General features: G+C 39.2%; 4 protein-coding genes across 4 annotated transcripts in view; 2 read left to right on the forward strand and 2 right to left on the reverse strand.

Moving 5' to 3' along the window:
* Positions 1-884: 884 nt before the first annotated feature.
* LOC141445025 (uncharacterized) lies at positions 885-5,671 on the forward strand. The gene is made up of 2 exons (XM_074111059.1): positions 885-1,526; positions 5,609-5,671. Exons 1-2 carry the CDS (start codon positions 885-887, stop codon positions 5,669-5,671), a joined length of 705 nt encoding a protein of 234 aa, XP_073967160.1.
* Positions 2,335-8,625, reverse strand: LOC141432468 (uncharacterized). Its single transcript, XM_074094050.1, has 4 exons — positions 8,067-8,625; positions 7,813-7,905; positions 6,882-6,988; positions 2,335-5,984 (listed from the first exon to the last, which is right to left on the reverse strand). Exons 1-4 carry the CDS (start codon positions 8,262-8,264, stop codon positions 5,903-5,905), a joined length of 480 nt encoding a protein of 159 aa, XP_073950151.1. The 5' UTR covers positions 8,265-8,625; the 3' UTR covers positions 2,335-5,902.
* A 3,027-nt stretch (positions 8,626-11,652) lies between these two features.
* Positions 11,653-12,973, reverse strand: LOC141439177 (mitochondrial import inner membrane translocase subunit Tim22-like). Its single transcript, XM_074103350.1, has 3 exons — positions 12,651-12,973; positions 12,218-12,481; positions 11,653-11,766 (listed from the first exon to the last, which is right to left on the reverse strand). Exons 1-3 carry the CDS (start codon positions 12,883-12,885, stop codon positions 11,678-11,680), a joined length of 588 nt encoding a protein of 195 aa, XP_073959451.1. The 5' UTR covers positions 12,886-12,973; the 3' UTR covers positions 11,653-11,677.
* A 247-nt stretch (positions 12,974-13,220) lies between these two features.
* The window catches only part of LOC141445330 (uncharacterized), a 25,446-nt gene continuing 21,084 nt past the window's right edge, over positions 13,221-17,582 (forward strand). The window contains exons 1-8 of the mRNA XM_074111181.1: positions 13,221-13,410; positions 13,590-13,703; positions 13,792-14,013; positions 15,145-15,314; positions 15,689-15,782; positions 16,279-16,329; positions 16,601-16,654; positions 16,894-16,972. Of these exons, the coding sequence (XP_073967282.1) occupies positions 13,598-13,703; positions 13,792-14,013; positions 15,145-15,314; positions 15,689-15,782; positions 16,279-16,329; positions 16,601-16,654; positions 16,894-16,972 (776 nt within the window). The 5' untranslated portion in view covers positions 13,221-13,410; positions 13,590-13,597. The remainder of the gene's footprint in view (positions 13,411-13,589; positions 13,704-13,791; positions 14,014-15,144; positions 15,315-15,688; positions 15,783-16,278; positions 16,330-16,600; positions 16,655-16,893; positions 16,973-17,582) is intronic.

Consider the following 17,582-nt stretch of genomic DNA (forward strand, 5'->3'; position numbering starts at 1 on the left):
GGTAGAGTCAGCAGCACTGTGTGTGACGTCACGCAGCAGGCAATACGGATCGTGGAACGATGGTGCATCGAAAACGAACTAACTGTCAACCCCAAGAAGACAGAACAGGTAATGTTCACAAACAAACGACTGCTGGGCAACTATAACCCCCCCAGACTGTTCAACACGGAACTACAGTTCAGTTCGGAGGTAAAGTATCTAGGAGTAATACTGGATAGCAAATTGAACTGGAGTAACCATCTCAACAATAAGATCGACAAGGCCACGGTGGCTTTCTGGCAGTGCCGTAGAATGGTAGGTAAGCAATGGGGTTTATCACCCAAGGTCACTCTATGGCTATACCAGTCAGTCATCAGACCTATAATCAGCTACGGTGCAGTGGTTTGGTGGCCACGAACCAAACTAATCACCGTCGAAGCAAAGCTACAACGATTCCAGAGGCTGGCTTGCATGGCAACCACGGGCTGTATGAGGACGACTCCGACTGCGGCCCTGGAAGCTTTGCTTGGCCTGCCGCCGCTGCATCTGTTTATCCAACAGGAGGCGGGAGCGACGGCGGTTAGACTAAAAAAGCTAAACCTATGGAAAAGCGTAAGTGTTCCACACGCCAAACTGCTTGATGAACTGGTACACAGGGAACCACTCTTTGAGGCGGTCACCGACAGGATACCCAAACAGTACGTATTCGATAAAAAATACAAGATACAACTACACGAAGACCCGGGGAAGGACTCAACTTGAAAGAGCTAAGGATCTTCACGGACGGGTCAAAGACATCAACTGGTACAGGCTCTGGAACACACTCAGAGGACCTGAATATCAACATATCAAAGCCACTAGGAGCCCATAATACCGTCTTCCAAGCGGAATGTATGGGAATCATAATGGCAACTGCAGCGATTGACTCCAGGAAGGTACAGGATTTTCCTATCCGTATACTTTCTGACAGCAAATCGGTCTTGCAAGCCCTGCAGAGCGACACAATGACATCAGGGCTAATCTACGAGTGCCATCGAGCTCTGACGTTGGTAAGTGAGACTAACACCATAACACTACAATGGATAAAAGGACACAGTGGATCGCGAGGTAACGACGCGGCCGACCGATTGGCTAGAGGGGGTTCGGACATGAAGGTCTTCGGTCCCGAACCCATTCTACCTCTGCCCTTTGGATGGCTGCGCGGCAAACTGCGACACAACACCAAGGTAATGCACCAACAATATTGGACGAACCTAGATACATGCAGGCAAACCAGAGAAGCCCTCCCGACGATCAACCCCGGATTGTCCCGCAAGCTTCGCGGACTTAGGAGGGATCAACTCCGACTGCTGGTCGGTGCTCTTACTGGTCATGCTTTACTAAACAAGCACTTACATAATCTAGGTGTTACAGACAGCCCCCTGTGCAGAGCATGCATGGAGGCAGAAGAGACAGCCACTCACATCCTTCTGGAATGCTCTGGTGTGGCGAACTACAGGGCACTACACCTCGGATCACCGGGGTCACTGCAGGAAGTCGCCGGCAACGTGAAGGGTCTGCTAGGCTTCCTCCAGGAGCTAGGCTGGCATGAATAGTGCCTACAGCCTAATCACGCAAAATAGGCGCACTTAGACGTCGAGTTGCGGAAAACAGCCCGCTAATACCTATACCTATACCTATAATACGACAGCGAGAGGAACCGCACGACACGAACTTCGAGTTACGAGTTTCGTAGTAGCCCTGCTGTTGCCGCTATAACAACAAATACTAAAAACCGAATAAAATAAATATTTAACGGGGGCTCCCATACAACAAACGAGATTTTCTTGCTCTATATTAATAACGGCAACAGGTAGATGCTTGAACTATTCAGATTTATATTCAATAATTGGTCTTATATTCACTTTAAAAATAAATATGTAATTAAAATAAAATATATATTTAAGGGGGGCTCCCATACAACCAACATGTTTATTTTCTAATGTATAGATAATCGTACGGAACCCTTTGTGCGCGAGTCCCGACTCGTACTTGCCAGTTTTTTTTTTAATATTAGCCGTCAAGAATCTAAATAATGAGACAATAAGTGGTAAGTTTTTGACTTAAAAAAAATTATTGTCACCTAACAGAAACAGTTCAGGTAATTCAGTATTAAATACCTACTTTGAGAACAGTAGGCTGGTAATGTGATGAATCGGGGAATAAAGGGAGTGTGGTTGTTGCCGAAATGAGTAGGTAACTTGGAAAAAAAATATTACTCTTATTTTTCCTGCAAATCACGCCTAGAACTGCCGGCTAGCGACGAACGAAATCATAAATTAGAAGGGAATGATTAAAATAGTAAAACAAAATATGTAGAAAAAAAAGTATCGTATATTTAGTACAATATGTATATAAAATAATACGCATTATTAGGTCATACATGGGTAATACAAATACCTACTTAAAGTACGATCGCCATTCGGTGAAAATCTAGAAAATTCGAAGTGCCGGCTCACGGAACCTTAATATCTTTGCATAAAGTTCAATTTTGAACACATTAAAAAAAATACATAGAACTTTGTAATAGTGCATGAGCCAATGATCCTTACAATACAATTCACTTCTTTAAAAATAAAATAAGTATAAGTTAATGCAAATTGAGATTTTTCCACCTTCCTTAAATTGATATAATAAATAAATTCACAACACATAATCAACTAGCTATCAATAACTGATTTTATAACCAGTAAAAATTTAAAAAACTAAGTGTGAACAAAATATTACTATATTTTTTTTAGAGTCAAAGCCTCTATGCCATACCTTATAGTCTACCATAGTGTCCATGGTGGTGTGGTGGTCCATGGAGTCATTTGGGCGCAGCAGTTCAACCGCCGATATTATTAAATTTTTTCGGTTCTTTTATCTCTACATTGTAATGTCTAATCCAAATCTTCAAAGGTTAACTGGAAGATCCTTTAATTAAGGGGTAAGTTCGCCTTTGTACATTTTCTCTTGTTAACTGTTGATGATATTAATCATTTGTTTTATGTACAATAAATAGTTATTTATTACACTCCTGAAGTACTAAGATGCCAAGTTGGTTTATATACAGCGGTTGAAACGCTTAGCGATTAATCCTTACGAAATATCGCTAGATGGCGTTAGTGAGATCGTCCGATTGACGTTACATACAGTCTGGCTTCCGATTGGCTCATTTAATAACAATCACAAACGTGACGCGAAGCGAATGTCAAACCTTACGCCACTAGCGCCAACTAGTCTGTAATAGAAACCCACATTACAAGTTCTACATTCATGAATAAATATCAAAAAATAAATTATAAATACTTAAAAGTAAAACGTACTTAATCCTAAAAATATAACGGATTGTACAAACAGCATCAATATGCCTCCTAGCTCTAGCCTCGTCGCGAAACATCTTACATAATAGCAGCCTATAATATTGTCATAGCGAAGCGTATTATAGCGTTGATAGACGATCGAACACTAAGAGCAACTTTTTATAAAAGCCTCCTGGGTCCTGACTTTTTTTAACAAACTTAGTGCTTAAGACCTAGACGTGCTTGACCTGCTTTGTTATTTTGGATATTATTATTATTTTGGATATTAGTACATTCGGCCGTTATTCTTAGTGTTAATTAGTCCTTTATAAGGTACGCGAGGGAGGACCCAGGAGGATAGAGCAGTAGAAAACGAAGCGAACCACCGAAAGGTTAGGCGCCTACTCTAAAGATTCAAGATTCAGATCTAAATTCCTTATAGGCTCCTTACTAATGTTATCGAGGTGTTACTAACTCCGATCAACCTATAGGATCGAGCGGCTCGCGATCGGCGATTCAGCGCCTACTTTTTTAGCTTTCCTTTTATCACATCGGATCGGATCGGATCGGATATGTTGGTATCGAAAATACAAACTGAAATATAGATGCACAGAAAAACCAGAAAAATAAGACCAGCGCTGAGAATCGAAAACAGGTCCTCGGCATTCCGTGCCGCGTGCTATACCGCTACACCACCGCTGGACAACGATACAGACACGAATTCCTCCTATGCACCTCATATCTCAGCTTGTTTTGTTTCTTATTTAGCCACTTAAGCAGCGACATCTATGCCGTAGCCGTCATCGAGGAACTTTTCGGCACTCCATCGGAACTAACCGCATCGAATCGGATATGTTGGGTTAGGTTAGGTTAGGGTGCTGAGACGATATGCCGGTAGTAAATCCGATGATCCGAAGTGATTCAAAGTACAATATTTTAGACTATCGCGGTCAATACTCATTTTATGAATTAATGATCACGAGTCGACTCGTCGATTTTCGTCACGTGATCATGGTCCATGCAAATGTGCCGAAATACCGAGCCGCTCTAAAATCAAAGTACGCGGAACAAATCCCGATTTGATTCAAAGTAGTCACTATACGACGAATCGGTATGGAACTTTTCCGAACGGAATGGTTAAGCCTTCGCTACAGACGCTCAAAAGAACCGGACTCAATCAATGAAGGAGTCGGAGTCGATATGCGAAGTAGGAGTCGATAAGCGGAGTCGGAGTTGATAAGTGGAGTCTGTTCCGATAACGGAGCTGGATTTAGTGAATCAGATGATTTCTCGGAGTCGAGATTACCCATATCTAGTTCATTATACTTACTGCCACCAATGTACTACTTAAGATCCCATAGACTGCCTCGTGTCGATCATCTATCAAGTCTCCAACATCGTGTATAAAACTTACTCTATCAAGTATCAATATACTAGGAAAAGCGTAATTTTGGCGTATTTAATACTGGATTACACAATAATACTTACATTTGAGAGTGATAAAGGATTATGATGATTATGACGACATTGTTAAGTTAATAATTTAAATCGGTGAAAATTTGCAAACAGAAATCCATCTGAATTTTATGTGTATAAACCGATTAACCCTTTGAACGCCACGGTCGGCAAAACGCGATAGCTGAAAATCGTGCCATAGGTACCATGTCGGCATTTCGTGGCACCTGTGGAAAGATTTGTTTTTTTTTTTGTCGTCTGTAATCGACCGTGGCATCCAAAGGGTTGATTCAGTTTTACGAACAAAAAGTTATGTCCTTATTGCAATAGAATAAGGCAAATTCGAAACATTTAGAGCCATTAATTTCATTATTATGTCCAGTACAGGATATAATAACATTACCAATCCAGGATCTTTATGTCTAAAACTAGAATTTCCATTCAGGAAGAACATTGTTGAAATTGTATCTTCTAAGTCCTGTCACCTTGTATTCCAACATACATTATATTGCTTAACAATCCAGCATTCTAGCACCAGTATCTTTTAAGCACTTCACAAACAAGTAATCAATCTATGAACCACACAAATTTGGGGTACTTTCTATTCCATACAACTGACAAACTGCACTGAGCTTGAATTGGAATCAATTTCACAATCCTCTACAATATATGGTTAGTACCCATGCAGTTTTACTCACGCTCGAGAATTTCTGTGGCAGCTGTGTACCTACAGTGTAATGAGTGTAATATTAATCAACTTCTTGTGAGACATATTTGAAAAATAATACAAAATTAAATGGTTCACTCACGATTTGGACAGGAACAGTCTTTTCGGAAGATCCTATTCATAGGCGAGTGGGTTGGCGCCCCCCGCACTGCCTCGCGGCGTGCCGCTCTGCATCCACGCGGAATAATGGGACAAAAATTAGGCGGACCATTTCTGGTTCTGGATCGTGAGTTGAACCATTTTTTTTTTACCGTTCATAGATTCAAGTTATAATGCGATTCATCCCAGGAACATCAACAAACATGTCTAATATAGCACCATTGCAATACGGACAATACAAAGCTAGTCTTACATAATTATAAGCGGTGGGGTATATTTGAACTTGTTATGCGTGGTGCAATCACCAATGACGAAGGCATCAGTGGAACAGTGCTCGGGGCCGCTTCTTTGCTAGGATGTGCCAGGAATGCGTCATGCCTTTACGCCGTTTTGGTGACAACCTAAAATAATAGATAAAAATAATGATTAGATTTTTTTCAATAGTTGGTCTGCGGTTGTGTGCTAACTATATGGTATACTAGCTTTTGTCCGCGACTAACTCGCGCAGAATTAGTATGTACTTTAAAACTTCTTTGACCTCATGGGAACCATACATGATTTCGGGATAAAAAGTAGCCTATATGTTAATCCAGGGTATATATTATTACCTGTGTGCCAAATTTCATGCAAAACCGTTCAGTAGTTCTTGCGTGAAAGAATAGGGTTGATCAACTTTTTCTTGTACCTCGTTGCCATGGTTACGTCCCCTGGACAACTTTTTAAAATCACGAGTTTCTATGTTTTCTGTGGTTAAAATTCATTGAGTATAAATTTTTGTCATAGTCACAAGCTCATTATTTTATAGACTATCTCCTAAGCATATTTAGTCACATATATCAAAGCAGTTTTTTTTAAGAAACAGTCACTGTTATCTCTTGGACAACGGGACAGAATAACAAACAATAAAAAGTTGATTGACCCAATAACAAACATCCAAACATCCATTCATACAAACTTTCGCGTTATAATACTAGTAAGAAAAACAACAGTGGTGTGGTGTAGTAAAAACTTGATTATGACATGCCCAAGACTACCTTTGAGGAGTTGCAACCAAAGTATACCTACATAAAAAAAACATCTCTCTCTCTGGTTTGCCTAACAAAAATGAGAACCATCACAAGACTGGCAAGCAATAAAGATTACTGAACATAATTCAGACACAAAATCCTTTTGGCAAACAGACATTTTTTTACAATCAAGTAATACATACAAGTAATGTAAAATACAAGTTTTCTGCTCAATACACCTTTTGCATGGATCTCAACTTAATCCATTGACACTATGATAACTTTACGTACCCATGGTCTGGTGTATCAGGCATGTACGGTGACATCCTAAAGTCTCGGCTGTGAGGCGTCTCAATGCCGAAGGGGCTGTACAACTTGGCCGGGCTCCTACCTAGTACCTGCAGTAGTAAACAAAATTGTTCATACATTTCTAGTACACAGTTGCCACTAACCGCTGCATAGACACACTAATTACCTACAATAGCTCCATATCAATTTCATTTTCGCTACTGTATGGAAAATAAAGACACAAGTTTCAAGCAAGCAACATTTTATAGATAAGTGAAAGTGTTGTACCATAAGACTGGAGGCCATATTGCCTTATGCTTGACACTCATGATCACAATCAAATGACAGTTTTCGCATACAAAAACTGTCACATGATTGCAATCGTGAGCGCCAGAAACTTTAGACAATACAGCCTCGGGTTACTTTAGCCCTGAAGGGTAAGGTTGGCCATTGAAATTGACTTGTTGGTTTTCTAATTGCATTGAAATTATGACTATTATCTTTAGTTTTTATCAAAAATTAACCCTGAGCAACAGCTTTTTAAAAGCTTTTATTTCATTTCACCTGTCCCGTTGTCTGTCTGTCTGTCTGCAATCAAATCTTGCAAGTTAAATTTGACCAACTTCCAGTAGTCGGATTGATTTGAAATTTGGAATACTTATGTAAATTGCACGAGACTACAATAATCTGAATAATCTAGCAGTGACATCCTGGTAGTCCGGCCAGGATTGTTGCCGCAGGACGGAACTCTTCAATGTTTAATGGCATTTGACTTGAAATTTGGTATGCAAATGTAGGTAGTTTGGGTGACAATGCAAGTACAGTCAGCAAAAAAAGCTTGTATCAAAAATTTAATTTTTATGGTTAAGTAATACTTTCAATGGTAACAGGAAAAAATGCCACAAAAATGCAAAATGTTAATGGTGATACCAACCTGCTTTTTCTTGGTAACTGGTGTCGACGGCGTTCTACAAGGGGACCCATTTTCGGCGAGACGATGCCTACGCCTGCCACCTAGCCTAAAATGCTGGAGAAAAAAACATGTTTTAAATTTCCCAGAAAATCATAATTATGTAATTAAAAGAAATACAGGAAGCTCATAAAATTATGTCACTATAGAAATAGCCCCGTGTTAATTTTTTTAAGGTAATTGGAAAGAAATAAAGCATCGATTGTTTTCATTTATACCTGTGACAGGTTCCCGAATGTGTTTCTCACACTTCGAAAAGTCCTTGAAATCTTTTCAGCGCCCGACTGTAAGGCACGACGCGAATTGGCGAAGGATTTGTTTTTAAATAAACTGTTATTGTAACATCCGTCTATGTTTGTAAGGCTCTCCCTGGCCGGTGAATCGATCGCAGAGTCCGTGACAAAGGGGTCCTTCATATTGTAAAAATATGGGCTACAATACAATAATCAGCAATTCACTCGGCCTGTAACACTTCTCTCTTGTTATTGCGATATAAAAATACCACTACTTAATACATTTTTTGAAAAGAAACGCAAAATCAATCGCGATCACTTTTGACGGCTTCGTCCGTAACGTTTTTCTCTTTTTTTTTTTTTTGTCGTTACAGTTAGTGTAACTTACACTCACTACACTACACACCAACGCAGCGGGGCTACTATGAAATTCGGAAATCGAGGTTTGTGTCTTTCCGTTCCTCTGACACATACTATTTTACGAGAGTAAGAGAGACGGTACAAATGGTACGATACGAACTTCGATTTTACATACATCAGTGATACCACAGACTCAAACAAAAAAATATTTCTGCTGCGTATTTTGTAGCATGTACAGTTTACCAACATTACAAACATAAAAAATTAAGTTGCTTGCTTGATCATTTTGATTTGTATCTCCGTCTCCGTCGCTTATAAGCTAGCTAGCGTCGTTGTAAACTTAGAGCTTTAAAGCTAGAAAAGGCTAGAAACAATAATTTAGCTAGATTAGTGTTGGAAAGGACTCGAGTTCTGTGAGTCCTTTTTATTACGACTCTCAGCTCAAATGACGAGACTCAACTCAGTAGACCGGAATCTCGTACCGTCCCTCTCACCTCACTCGTACTTATTAAGTACTTTATGTATAAGCGTCGGCGGGACAGTAAGTACGATGCGAACTTCGATTTTCGTAGTACCACATTTACCATTGAAATAGTTAATTAATCAATTAGCTCGTTTGCCTGCATCCTTATCCAACTAACTAATATTATAAATGCGAAAGAAACTCTTTCTGACTGTTAAAACCGCTGAGGGTTTTCACAGAGGCGAATATGGCTAATGGCGTTAGTATCCGTGTCCGTTTGACTTGCGATTGGCATTTAGTTGGAAAAAAATATGCTGCATTGAACAATTTTGCCAGTGTCTAGTAGGTTTGCCGTGTACGGTAAAAAAATCTAGACGAATATGAGAGTAATGGTGATGAACGATGACACGCGAATGGCTCATTTTAGAGGTTAAATGGATCTGAAATCAAAGAGTCAGATCCAGCGGATCCGAATTAATGACTCCTAAATCTTATTGATCCGGAGTTACTAACTCCGACTGGATCGAGCGGCTCGTCGTCGATGACGTCAACAGTCTAACACTGGACTCGTCCGCGCTGCTTTCGCTCTCAGCTCGGCTCGTCGATCTGGCTACTACGAAACTCGAATTCGTATCGTACCGTCCCTCTCGCGATTATAATAACCAGAGAGACCGCACGACACGAACTTAGTTTGAGTTTCGAAGTACCGCGGATCGGATTTGGACTACGCATACCGACGAACGAACCGACCGGACGGCCATAGATAAATTAATTCCTCAAGAACGGATAATAAAGGAGTCGGATTCATAAGCGGATTCGTACGACACAGCTATCTAGAGTCAGATCACCGCGGATTTTCCATGTCCTCATTTAGTTATTTATCCGTTTATCCAATCACGAGTAAACGTCACGTCAAACGGATCTCACGGGTGACACTGAACTCTCCCGGCCCGATAATACGCGTTGGAAATACCGGCTGTTTTTCCTGTCAGTTTCTATGGGCGTATACACAAAAAACAGAGCCGGTATTTCCATGTCGGTGTTATCCGGGCCGGAAAGAGTGTCACTCGACCTCACAATACTAACGCCATGTAGCGATAATTCGCCTCTGTGAAAACCCTCAGCGGTTTTAAAGAAAATAAATCTTTGTAACTTATCTGTTAATAACTGATTTTTTTGATTGCATTTTTAGGGCTCCAGAGCCAAAATGGAAAAAACGGAACCCTTATAGTTTCGCCAAGTCCGTCTGTCTGTCTGTCTGTCCGTCCGTCCGTATGTCACAGGCATTTTACTCGAAAACTACAAGATGTATATCAATGAAATTTGGAGTACAGATGTCTTGTCAAAGCCGCTATTTAGTTTTGTAGTTAAATTACAAAAATAAATATTTATAGGGGGGGGGGTCCTCCATACACGTAACAGAAATTGAAAAAAAAATATTTTTTTTCAACTCGCATCAATGTGTTGCACATAGTTCGACAGCTCTTTTGAAAAGATAATAAGGTTTCTCAAAAACTTTTTTGATTAAGTGAAGATTTCCGGAAATAATCGCTCCCAAAGTAGCAAAAATTGTGCCCCCCCTCTATCTTGTAAACCGTTTGTCCAAAAATATGGAAAGGTAACGCTTAATAAATACTTTCAACGAAAATTGGTTTCAACATGATCGGATACTTATACCGTTTTTGAGTTATTGCCGAAAAACTGCGCTTCTCAACAAAAGGACGTAAGTGCCGTGAAGATAAGCTCTTTTTCTGGTAATAGATTTTAAGACTGTAGTAAGTGTTTTAATTGTGTTATTATAACGCACATAATATTACTTGATTTTTTCGTAATGGCCACGGAACCCTGTCTTGGGCGTGTCCGACACGCTCTTGGCCGGTTTTTTCAAGCTTGTTTGACTATAGTTGTATTTAAGAAACGGAAAAAACAGTACATTTAAATCTAAGTAAAAGAAGTACGGTACGCATATTTTTTCATGTCATACTTCTATTTTGCATAATCTGTTTACCTACGCATAATAGTATTCTTTTACGCATAACCAATGTAAGCCGAATGGGCTTTACGCATAATTTGTGAATTCCGAATATTGTTTAGGCAGAAAATTACTTACGCAGAAAGTTAGTTTCGTATACTTAATGTAACTGTATAAAATTGTTATTCCAAATATTGTTACCACCAATTTTATGTCTGGAAAGCAAATATTCATATGAATTTAACGACTGAGGCGAAGTCGACGCGCGGAGCTCCTATTCCGCCTAGTTAAGGCGCTTTGCGCCGACAAAATATTAACCTAACCTATAGATGAGCAATCACATTACCTGGGTTTTCTTTATTGCTTCGCCCCCCGTCCCCCTTTACTGTTTCGCCTATCCAAGTATCAAATATTCATTTTTTTTTTCAAAAACCTTCGTAGGATTATGTTTGTTTTTTACATGCGGGGGGCATGTATTAGGTATACATTAGGTAATTTTACTGTCGGACATAGATTTGGACAGGATTTCGGCCTATCAAAATTCGGCTAAATTACATATATGCTAAATAAGATTATGCATAATAAAATTCGGCCATGTTAATATTATGCTAAAAAAAAATCGGGTAAACCATTATTCAGCTTATACAGAATTATGCCGAACTAAATTTCGGCAAGTTTAAGATTCGGCGCAAATAAATTATGTAAAACCTGTTAGGCATAATCAGTTTCGGACATTAAAAAGTATGCCAAATAGATGTCACCCAAGAAATACACAGTTTACTACTACAATTTGTGATTTATTCAGGAGCCTCGTTGATGCATGTAGTAATCAATAACTGTTGAGAATGCTGCAAAACCTGCTGCACCAAATACTCCTGCTCTTAGACCGCCTGAAACAAAAGAGATATTTTGTAAAATAGGATTTGTAATTTTACAGATTACATAGTATGTATGATTCAGAATGTTTTGCTGAATTTAATCTGATAATAGGAGCTTGATAACTAAAAAAAAATTATAGCATTATAGTTGGTAAAGTCACCAGCATTAATATCTGCCACAGCAGTGTGCAAAAATATCTAATACATCATACCAACCCTAGAAATAGAGTTATATCAGATATTTATGCACACTTATTGTGTCAGATATTGGTGTTGGTGACTGTACCAAATCTAATAAATAAAAAAAACAAAACAAACAAAATTACATAGGTATACAATATGTAAAATTCATTACTAGATTATTAATTACTGCAATATGGCAGTGTTGTGAGCGATAATTTTGAGTAGGTGTCTTATCAGGTCCATATTTCATAATTTTTTTTTTAACCCCAAAGTGATATACCTCTTAACCCGATTAGACCGCCTGTGACACCTCCAGCATACGTTCCATTTTTCCAATCTGACTTTCCTCTTGCTGTCTCTATGCAGCATTCCACTCCTGAGAATACGGCTCCCAACATTGCAAAATTCTTAGCATAGCTCAGCATGGCAGTTCTCATTTCTCGAAGAATTTCTCTGGCAGTTTGTGTTTGCTGTGCCGTTGTGTCTGTCACATTTGGCATAAGGGAAGAGGTGAAGAGACCAACCGCAGCACCAAGACCATACCCTGAAAAGGTAATGTTTGTTAACTTTACTTGCTAATGCTTCATTTCCATCAGGCCATCTTAGCCATATGAACGCCAGGGTGAAAATCAGTCCGTACCCCTTTGCCCATTTTTCAATGGAAAAAGTTTTGTTTCATACATAAATTACATATAATGTATTGATTGACTCACCAACAACACAACTGGTCAATGATTTGAACGGGCAGCTTTCAACGGCGGCTTCAATCATTTTCTCTTCATTAGTTTTAATCACAATAGGGCCCAGAAATGGTGGTATTATTATATTTTCCCGATATCTGTAGTTATTTCCAACCAAATATTTAGCGAGCGAATCGTAGTCATTTTTTTCATGAAATCTAATCAAATTGGGGTCAGCTGGTGGTGGTTTAATAGTATATTCAGACATTATTTTTTCTGATTTTTTTTAACTAAGCATTGGAATGAAACTAGAGATATTTTTAATTTAAATAATATTACAAAGGCGTAAACTTTATTTACGTAAGGAGCCCGATAAATAACCTTAAAAAAATCTGTCATCAGCTGACTGACTGACGTTTTTAAGACGTTTTTCAAACTAATAATAATAATAAAATTCAACGTGATTTTAGCCATGAATTTGCTGGCAGCACTCAAAATCAATTATCTTAACCGCGTCGATGCCGCCTGTGAGGTATGGTAGGACCCGCATAAAAAGACGCGTAGTATTACCATCAAAGAAAAAAATCAAAGAATGAGAAAAAAAATACACGACCTCCGCTTCACTTGTGTTTTTTTCTAATTTTACTGTCAATAAGCTGATAATTCGATGCATATTTCGTATGCAACAGTTATTTTGACTTAATATTGTGCTCTATTATGCACCAAACTATCGTGGGGAAGGCTCAAAGTGCTTCTATTAAGTAAAATCAATAATAATCTGAGACTAACAAAGGTACGCTTGTGTTTGCTTTTGCTCAGCATATAACCTGTGTTTTGTGCTGGCGTCCGGTTGGCGTCTGTCACGGCGATCGCGAATCTATCTAATTAGTCTTATTTTGTACCAATATCGCAGTTAATATGTGTGCTAGTGTGGCCGCGGGTCGTGCATTAACGTGTGGTTTGTTATTTTAGTTACGAAGATGAATTATGAAGCCGAAAGAGCCATGAACCAGAAGCGGCTGCGTATGGACGGCGAGCCGGGCCACGGTGTGGTCCAGGGGAACGGTTTGCCGCTCAATTACATGGGTCAGTATCTATTTACTTCTCAGCTAACATGAAGTTCTCGAAAAACTTGATTTAGTTGTTGAAACTTACACATCAACGTTTGTTGTAGATAATGGTCACCAGATCCCATACCAGCCATATGCTGGGGCGTATAATACTCACTACCCGCCCCCGGATGCGTTCGCGGCGTACGGGCCGCCGCCGCCCGCTGGCTATGCCCCACAAAACTTGTCCTATGCCCCTCCGGCTCATCAGAACTACCCGCATCACCAGAGCTTCCCGCCCCAACAGCCTCCACAGCCACAGCTGCACATGCCCCAGTCTCACATGGGTAAGTTGTGTAAGTGATCGGACCATTTGTTCATTAGTCTTACTCATATTGTGCTCATTTAATTTATTAATGCATGTATCACTATAAAGCTTTGGTAAGGGTTTGGTTTTTGTGATTGAAAAAAGACTTGATCTAGTTTTATCTATTTTAATGTACTGTCACCAGCATGAATATCTGCTACAACAGTGTGCAAAAATATCTGACACATCCTACCGGCCCTAAAATTTCAAACGTATCAGATATTTATGCACGCTTTGTTGTGTCAAATATTGGTGCTGCATATTCAATGTATTCAATTTGTAATTTTTCTTGGTTTTAAATTTAAATTGCATTTATTTATTTTACACTTTGTAATTAAAAAAGTTTCAATTAAAGTCACTAATCTTGCATTACCATCCAAACTACATGTTCATACCAAATTTCAAGTCTATTATACCTTTGAGGAATTCCATCCTACTGACACAATCCTTGCGGGGTCAAAGGAATTGCAGCACTAAATTAATGTATTGTCACCGACTTCAAACATATGCCAAATTTAATGTCTTTCCGACCCCTGGAAAAGGAGTCAAATTGAACTTGAATGATTTGACCCACCAACAACAACAAACAGGGCAAGTTAAATAAAAACTTGTCAAAAAGAATATTAATGTTCCAAGCCGTTAATACCTAAGAGAATTCCCCAACAACTGACATGCCAGTTAAAGACTGGGTGCCAGTGCATAAAATACCTAATTTTGTTACAAAAATGTACTAAATCTATTTATTTACAAGCTAATTCCCAAAGCATTGCCCCTATGTAAGGATAAAATATTAGGTCCATTGCCTATCATTCCTGTGGAAATTCCCGAAAATCCCTTCTAAGTGCATTTCTATGACCTTGCAGTTTATGTTTGTCAAATTTTAAGTCTCTAGGTCCTATATTTGTATGAATAATATGAATGTTTGTTCTCGGGGCTTGGATATTTATTATGTATTTAAGTATATATTTATCTATATAAGTATGTTTATCTATTGTATAGTATCCATAGTACAATCTTTGCTTAGTTTGGGACTAGGTCAATTGATGTGAAGTGTTCCATGATATTTATTTTATTTTATGGAGGCCCTAATAATCGTGGCCATTGTCCGCAGTCCAAGGCTACGCGCCGGAGCTGGTCCACAAGGCGGCGTGGGCGCCGCAGCCGCACTTACTGCCGCCGCTGGACGCGCAGAAACCGCTGGACGTGAAACAGCTCAAGCCCGAGATCAAGCTGGAACCCTCTGACGCGCAGAAGAGGGCGCATCCTGACACCGAGATGATGGTTAGACCATTAAGTCATTGGCCTTTTTTTCTGATGAATCTTATACCTTTCAACAAGCAATTCAAATTAAAATCAATTTATTGCCAGATTGTCGATAATCATCATGTATTACATACATAACAGTGTGTCACAAACAACCGATTTACAGTACACAATGTTTTAGGTTTATTTTGATGAAATCGATATTGCTTGGTCCCATCACCGGGAAAGCGCGTGTTTTTGAATTGTACTGTATATAATGTACTGAATATGTATGTAATGTACTGAATAGTTTAAAAGTTACATATATACCTATACATTATGATCGGTAGACACTAGCTTAGAGCGCCGTATGTAGAGCGGCGTAGAGTTTTCTAAGATCTTTATTTTTCTAGGGAGGAGATCTTGATCAACCGAAAATTAAAATCAAGACAGACATTTTCAAACCAGATGAACTTGCGGTTAGATCTGAATTGGACAAACCTCATGGTATGTTTATTATTATATAAACCATCAATCAGATCAACAGATACTGTACAGTTGAGGTCAAAGTTATTTTTACACTTTAGGGCTCTCACACAAAACCGCGATGCGATGCGATGCGAGACGCCGCATCGCAGGAACTAACCATGCGAATTGCTGCAATACGATTTCGTGCGGTAAGCGGAAGGTATGGTCACCTGAACCTTTCGTTTACCGCTCGAAATCGTATCGAAGAAATTTGCATTGTTAGTTCCGCATCGCATCGCATTGCAGTTTTGTGTGAGTGCCCTTAGTACCTTGTCACTGTATGCCCTCTGATAATTTCATACTAAAGTTCGGACATAGTGACAGTGACAAGGTAGTACAGTTTAAATATATTATCTTTGATTTTGACTGTCTAAAATACCAAGATAGTGTTTCACTTCACAAAAATGGCATGTATGTGTCTAAAAATATAATAATTCAATTAAAGGTGTGTTAACTTATTGTCGTTTTGTTTTAGATGTTTCACAAAAATCTATGGATGCATCCAAACCTGTTGAACAGCAGAAAGGTAAGTAAAGAGTATCACTATTTATAATGAGGGCTTTTTTATCGTCAGTTCATCTAGTGGGAGGCCTGCCAACGCTTCGTCTTCGAGCTATGTCAGTGACTTTAGTTCTTTGGCGAATTTTCGTATTCCGGATTACAATACCACCACCACTGCGATTACAACATTTTTATTGGTTCATTGTATCAACTTTCGATTGTTGTTTGTAGCTTGTTCTTAATAATATGTTGTTTTCCATGTAAGTGATTTGATACAATTAATTCTTAATTTATAGATGACGGACAGCCGAATATCGGCGTTGAGGGCAAATCTGGCGAAAAACCTACAGGTAATACACAGTTTAAATTGTGATTGAATATACTTTTTAAGGTTTATCTCAAGTAACACGGGTCCCACTGAAAAACAGCGTTTCGGCTTACCGCAACATTATGCTGAGTGGGGCCCAATTTATATGAATAGTGTTCATTTTTATTTTTTTCTTTCAGTGTATTTTTCTGTATATCGTATGTGTGAACAAAGGTTTATCTCTTTTTTTCTTCCCCTCTAACACGTCTGTGGTTATTGCAGAAGCGTGCAAGCCGGAAGGGTCGGCGGAAGGCGCGAGCGACGCGCCGCGCTCTGAGGCCAAGGGACCTTCTGACAAGAGGTGCCACGATAAACTAATTTTTAGGGTTTCGTACAGTTTCGCCATGTCTATCTGTCTGTCTGTCCGTCCGCGGTTTGCTCAGAGACTATCAGTGCTAGAAAGCTTTTGCTTTTGAAAGAATTTTGCAAGGATTTATGTAGCAACCATGCTGACAAAATTTCTCCACTTTTGTTGCAGAAATATACTATTTTTTATACTAGATGAAAACCCCCTTCGCTCGGGTAAAATGTAGACCATAATAATATGTTTGAAAAAAAAAATTTGCCAGTGTAAAGACTGTCGTACTTATCGAAAAATCTGACGTATATTCCCAGCCTTAATATTTATCACAAACGTACTTTCACAGCTAACCTATGTATCGGTATTTCACTAGTAGATATTTCTCCTAAATCTTATTTGCCCATAAACTATGATGTCTCTGTCTCATAATCAAAGAAATTAGACCTAAAGGGCCCCATATACGGTACGATTCGTCTGTACGATCGATCTGATGAAAATCGACGAATCGTACCGTGTGTGGGGCCCTTAAGAGGTCACAATTTGAGAACGAAATGCAAACCTGTGACACGTGATGACGTGACACTAACTTCACTTTGATGTGATGACTTTG

The sequence above is a fragment of the Choristoneura fumiferana genome, chromosome Z (assembly GCF_025370935.1).
Source record: "Choristoneura fumiferana chromosome Z, NRCan_CFum_1, whole genome shotgun sequence".
In the NCBI taxonomy this organism is placed as follows: domain Eukaryota; kingdom Metazoa; phylum Arthropoda; class Insecta; order Lepidoptera; family Tortricidae; genus Choristoneura; species Choristoneura fumiferana.

What these genes read in the sequence shown, in the direction of transcription:
- LOC141445025 (XM_074111059.1), top strand. Translation starts at nt 885, where the DNA reads ATGGCAACTGCAGCGATTGACTCCAGGAAGGTACAGGATTTTCCTATC. An exon ending in TGCAGGAAGTCGCCGGCAAC is followed by an intron (nt 1,527 to 5,608) that starts GTGAAGGGTCTG and finishes TCCTATTCATAG; the next exon opens with GCGAGTGGGTTGGCGCCCCC.
- LOC141439177 (XM_074103350.1), bottom strand. Translation starts at nt 12,885, where the DNA reads ATGTCTGAATATACTATTAAACCACCACCAGCTGACCCCAATTTGATT. An exon ending in ATTGACCAGTTGTGTTGTTG is followed by an intron (nt 12,482 to 12,650) that starts GTGAGTCAATCA and finishes TTACCTTTTCAG; the next exon opens with GGTATGGTCTTGGTGCTGCG. An exon ending in CGGTCTAATCGGGTTAAGAG is followed by an intron (nt 11,767 to 12,217) that starts GTATATCACTTT and finishes CTTTTGTTTCAG; the next exon opens with GCGGTCTAAGAGCAGGAGTA.
- LOC141432468 (XM_074094050.1), bottom strand. Translation starts at nt 8,264, where the DNA reads ATGAAGGACCCCTTTGTCACGGACTCTGCGATCGATTCACCGGCCAGG. An exon ending in CATTCGGGAACCTGTCACAG is followed by an intron (nt 7,906 to 8,066) that starts GTATAAATGAAA and finishes TTTTTTCTCCAG; the next exon opens with CATTTTAGGCTAGGTGGCAG. An exon ending in CCTGATACACCAGACCATGG is followed by an intron (nt 5,985 to 6,881) that starts GTACGTAAAGTT and finishes CTATTATTTTAG; the next exon opens with GTTGTCACCAAAACGGCGTA.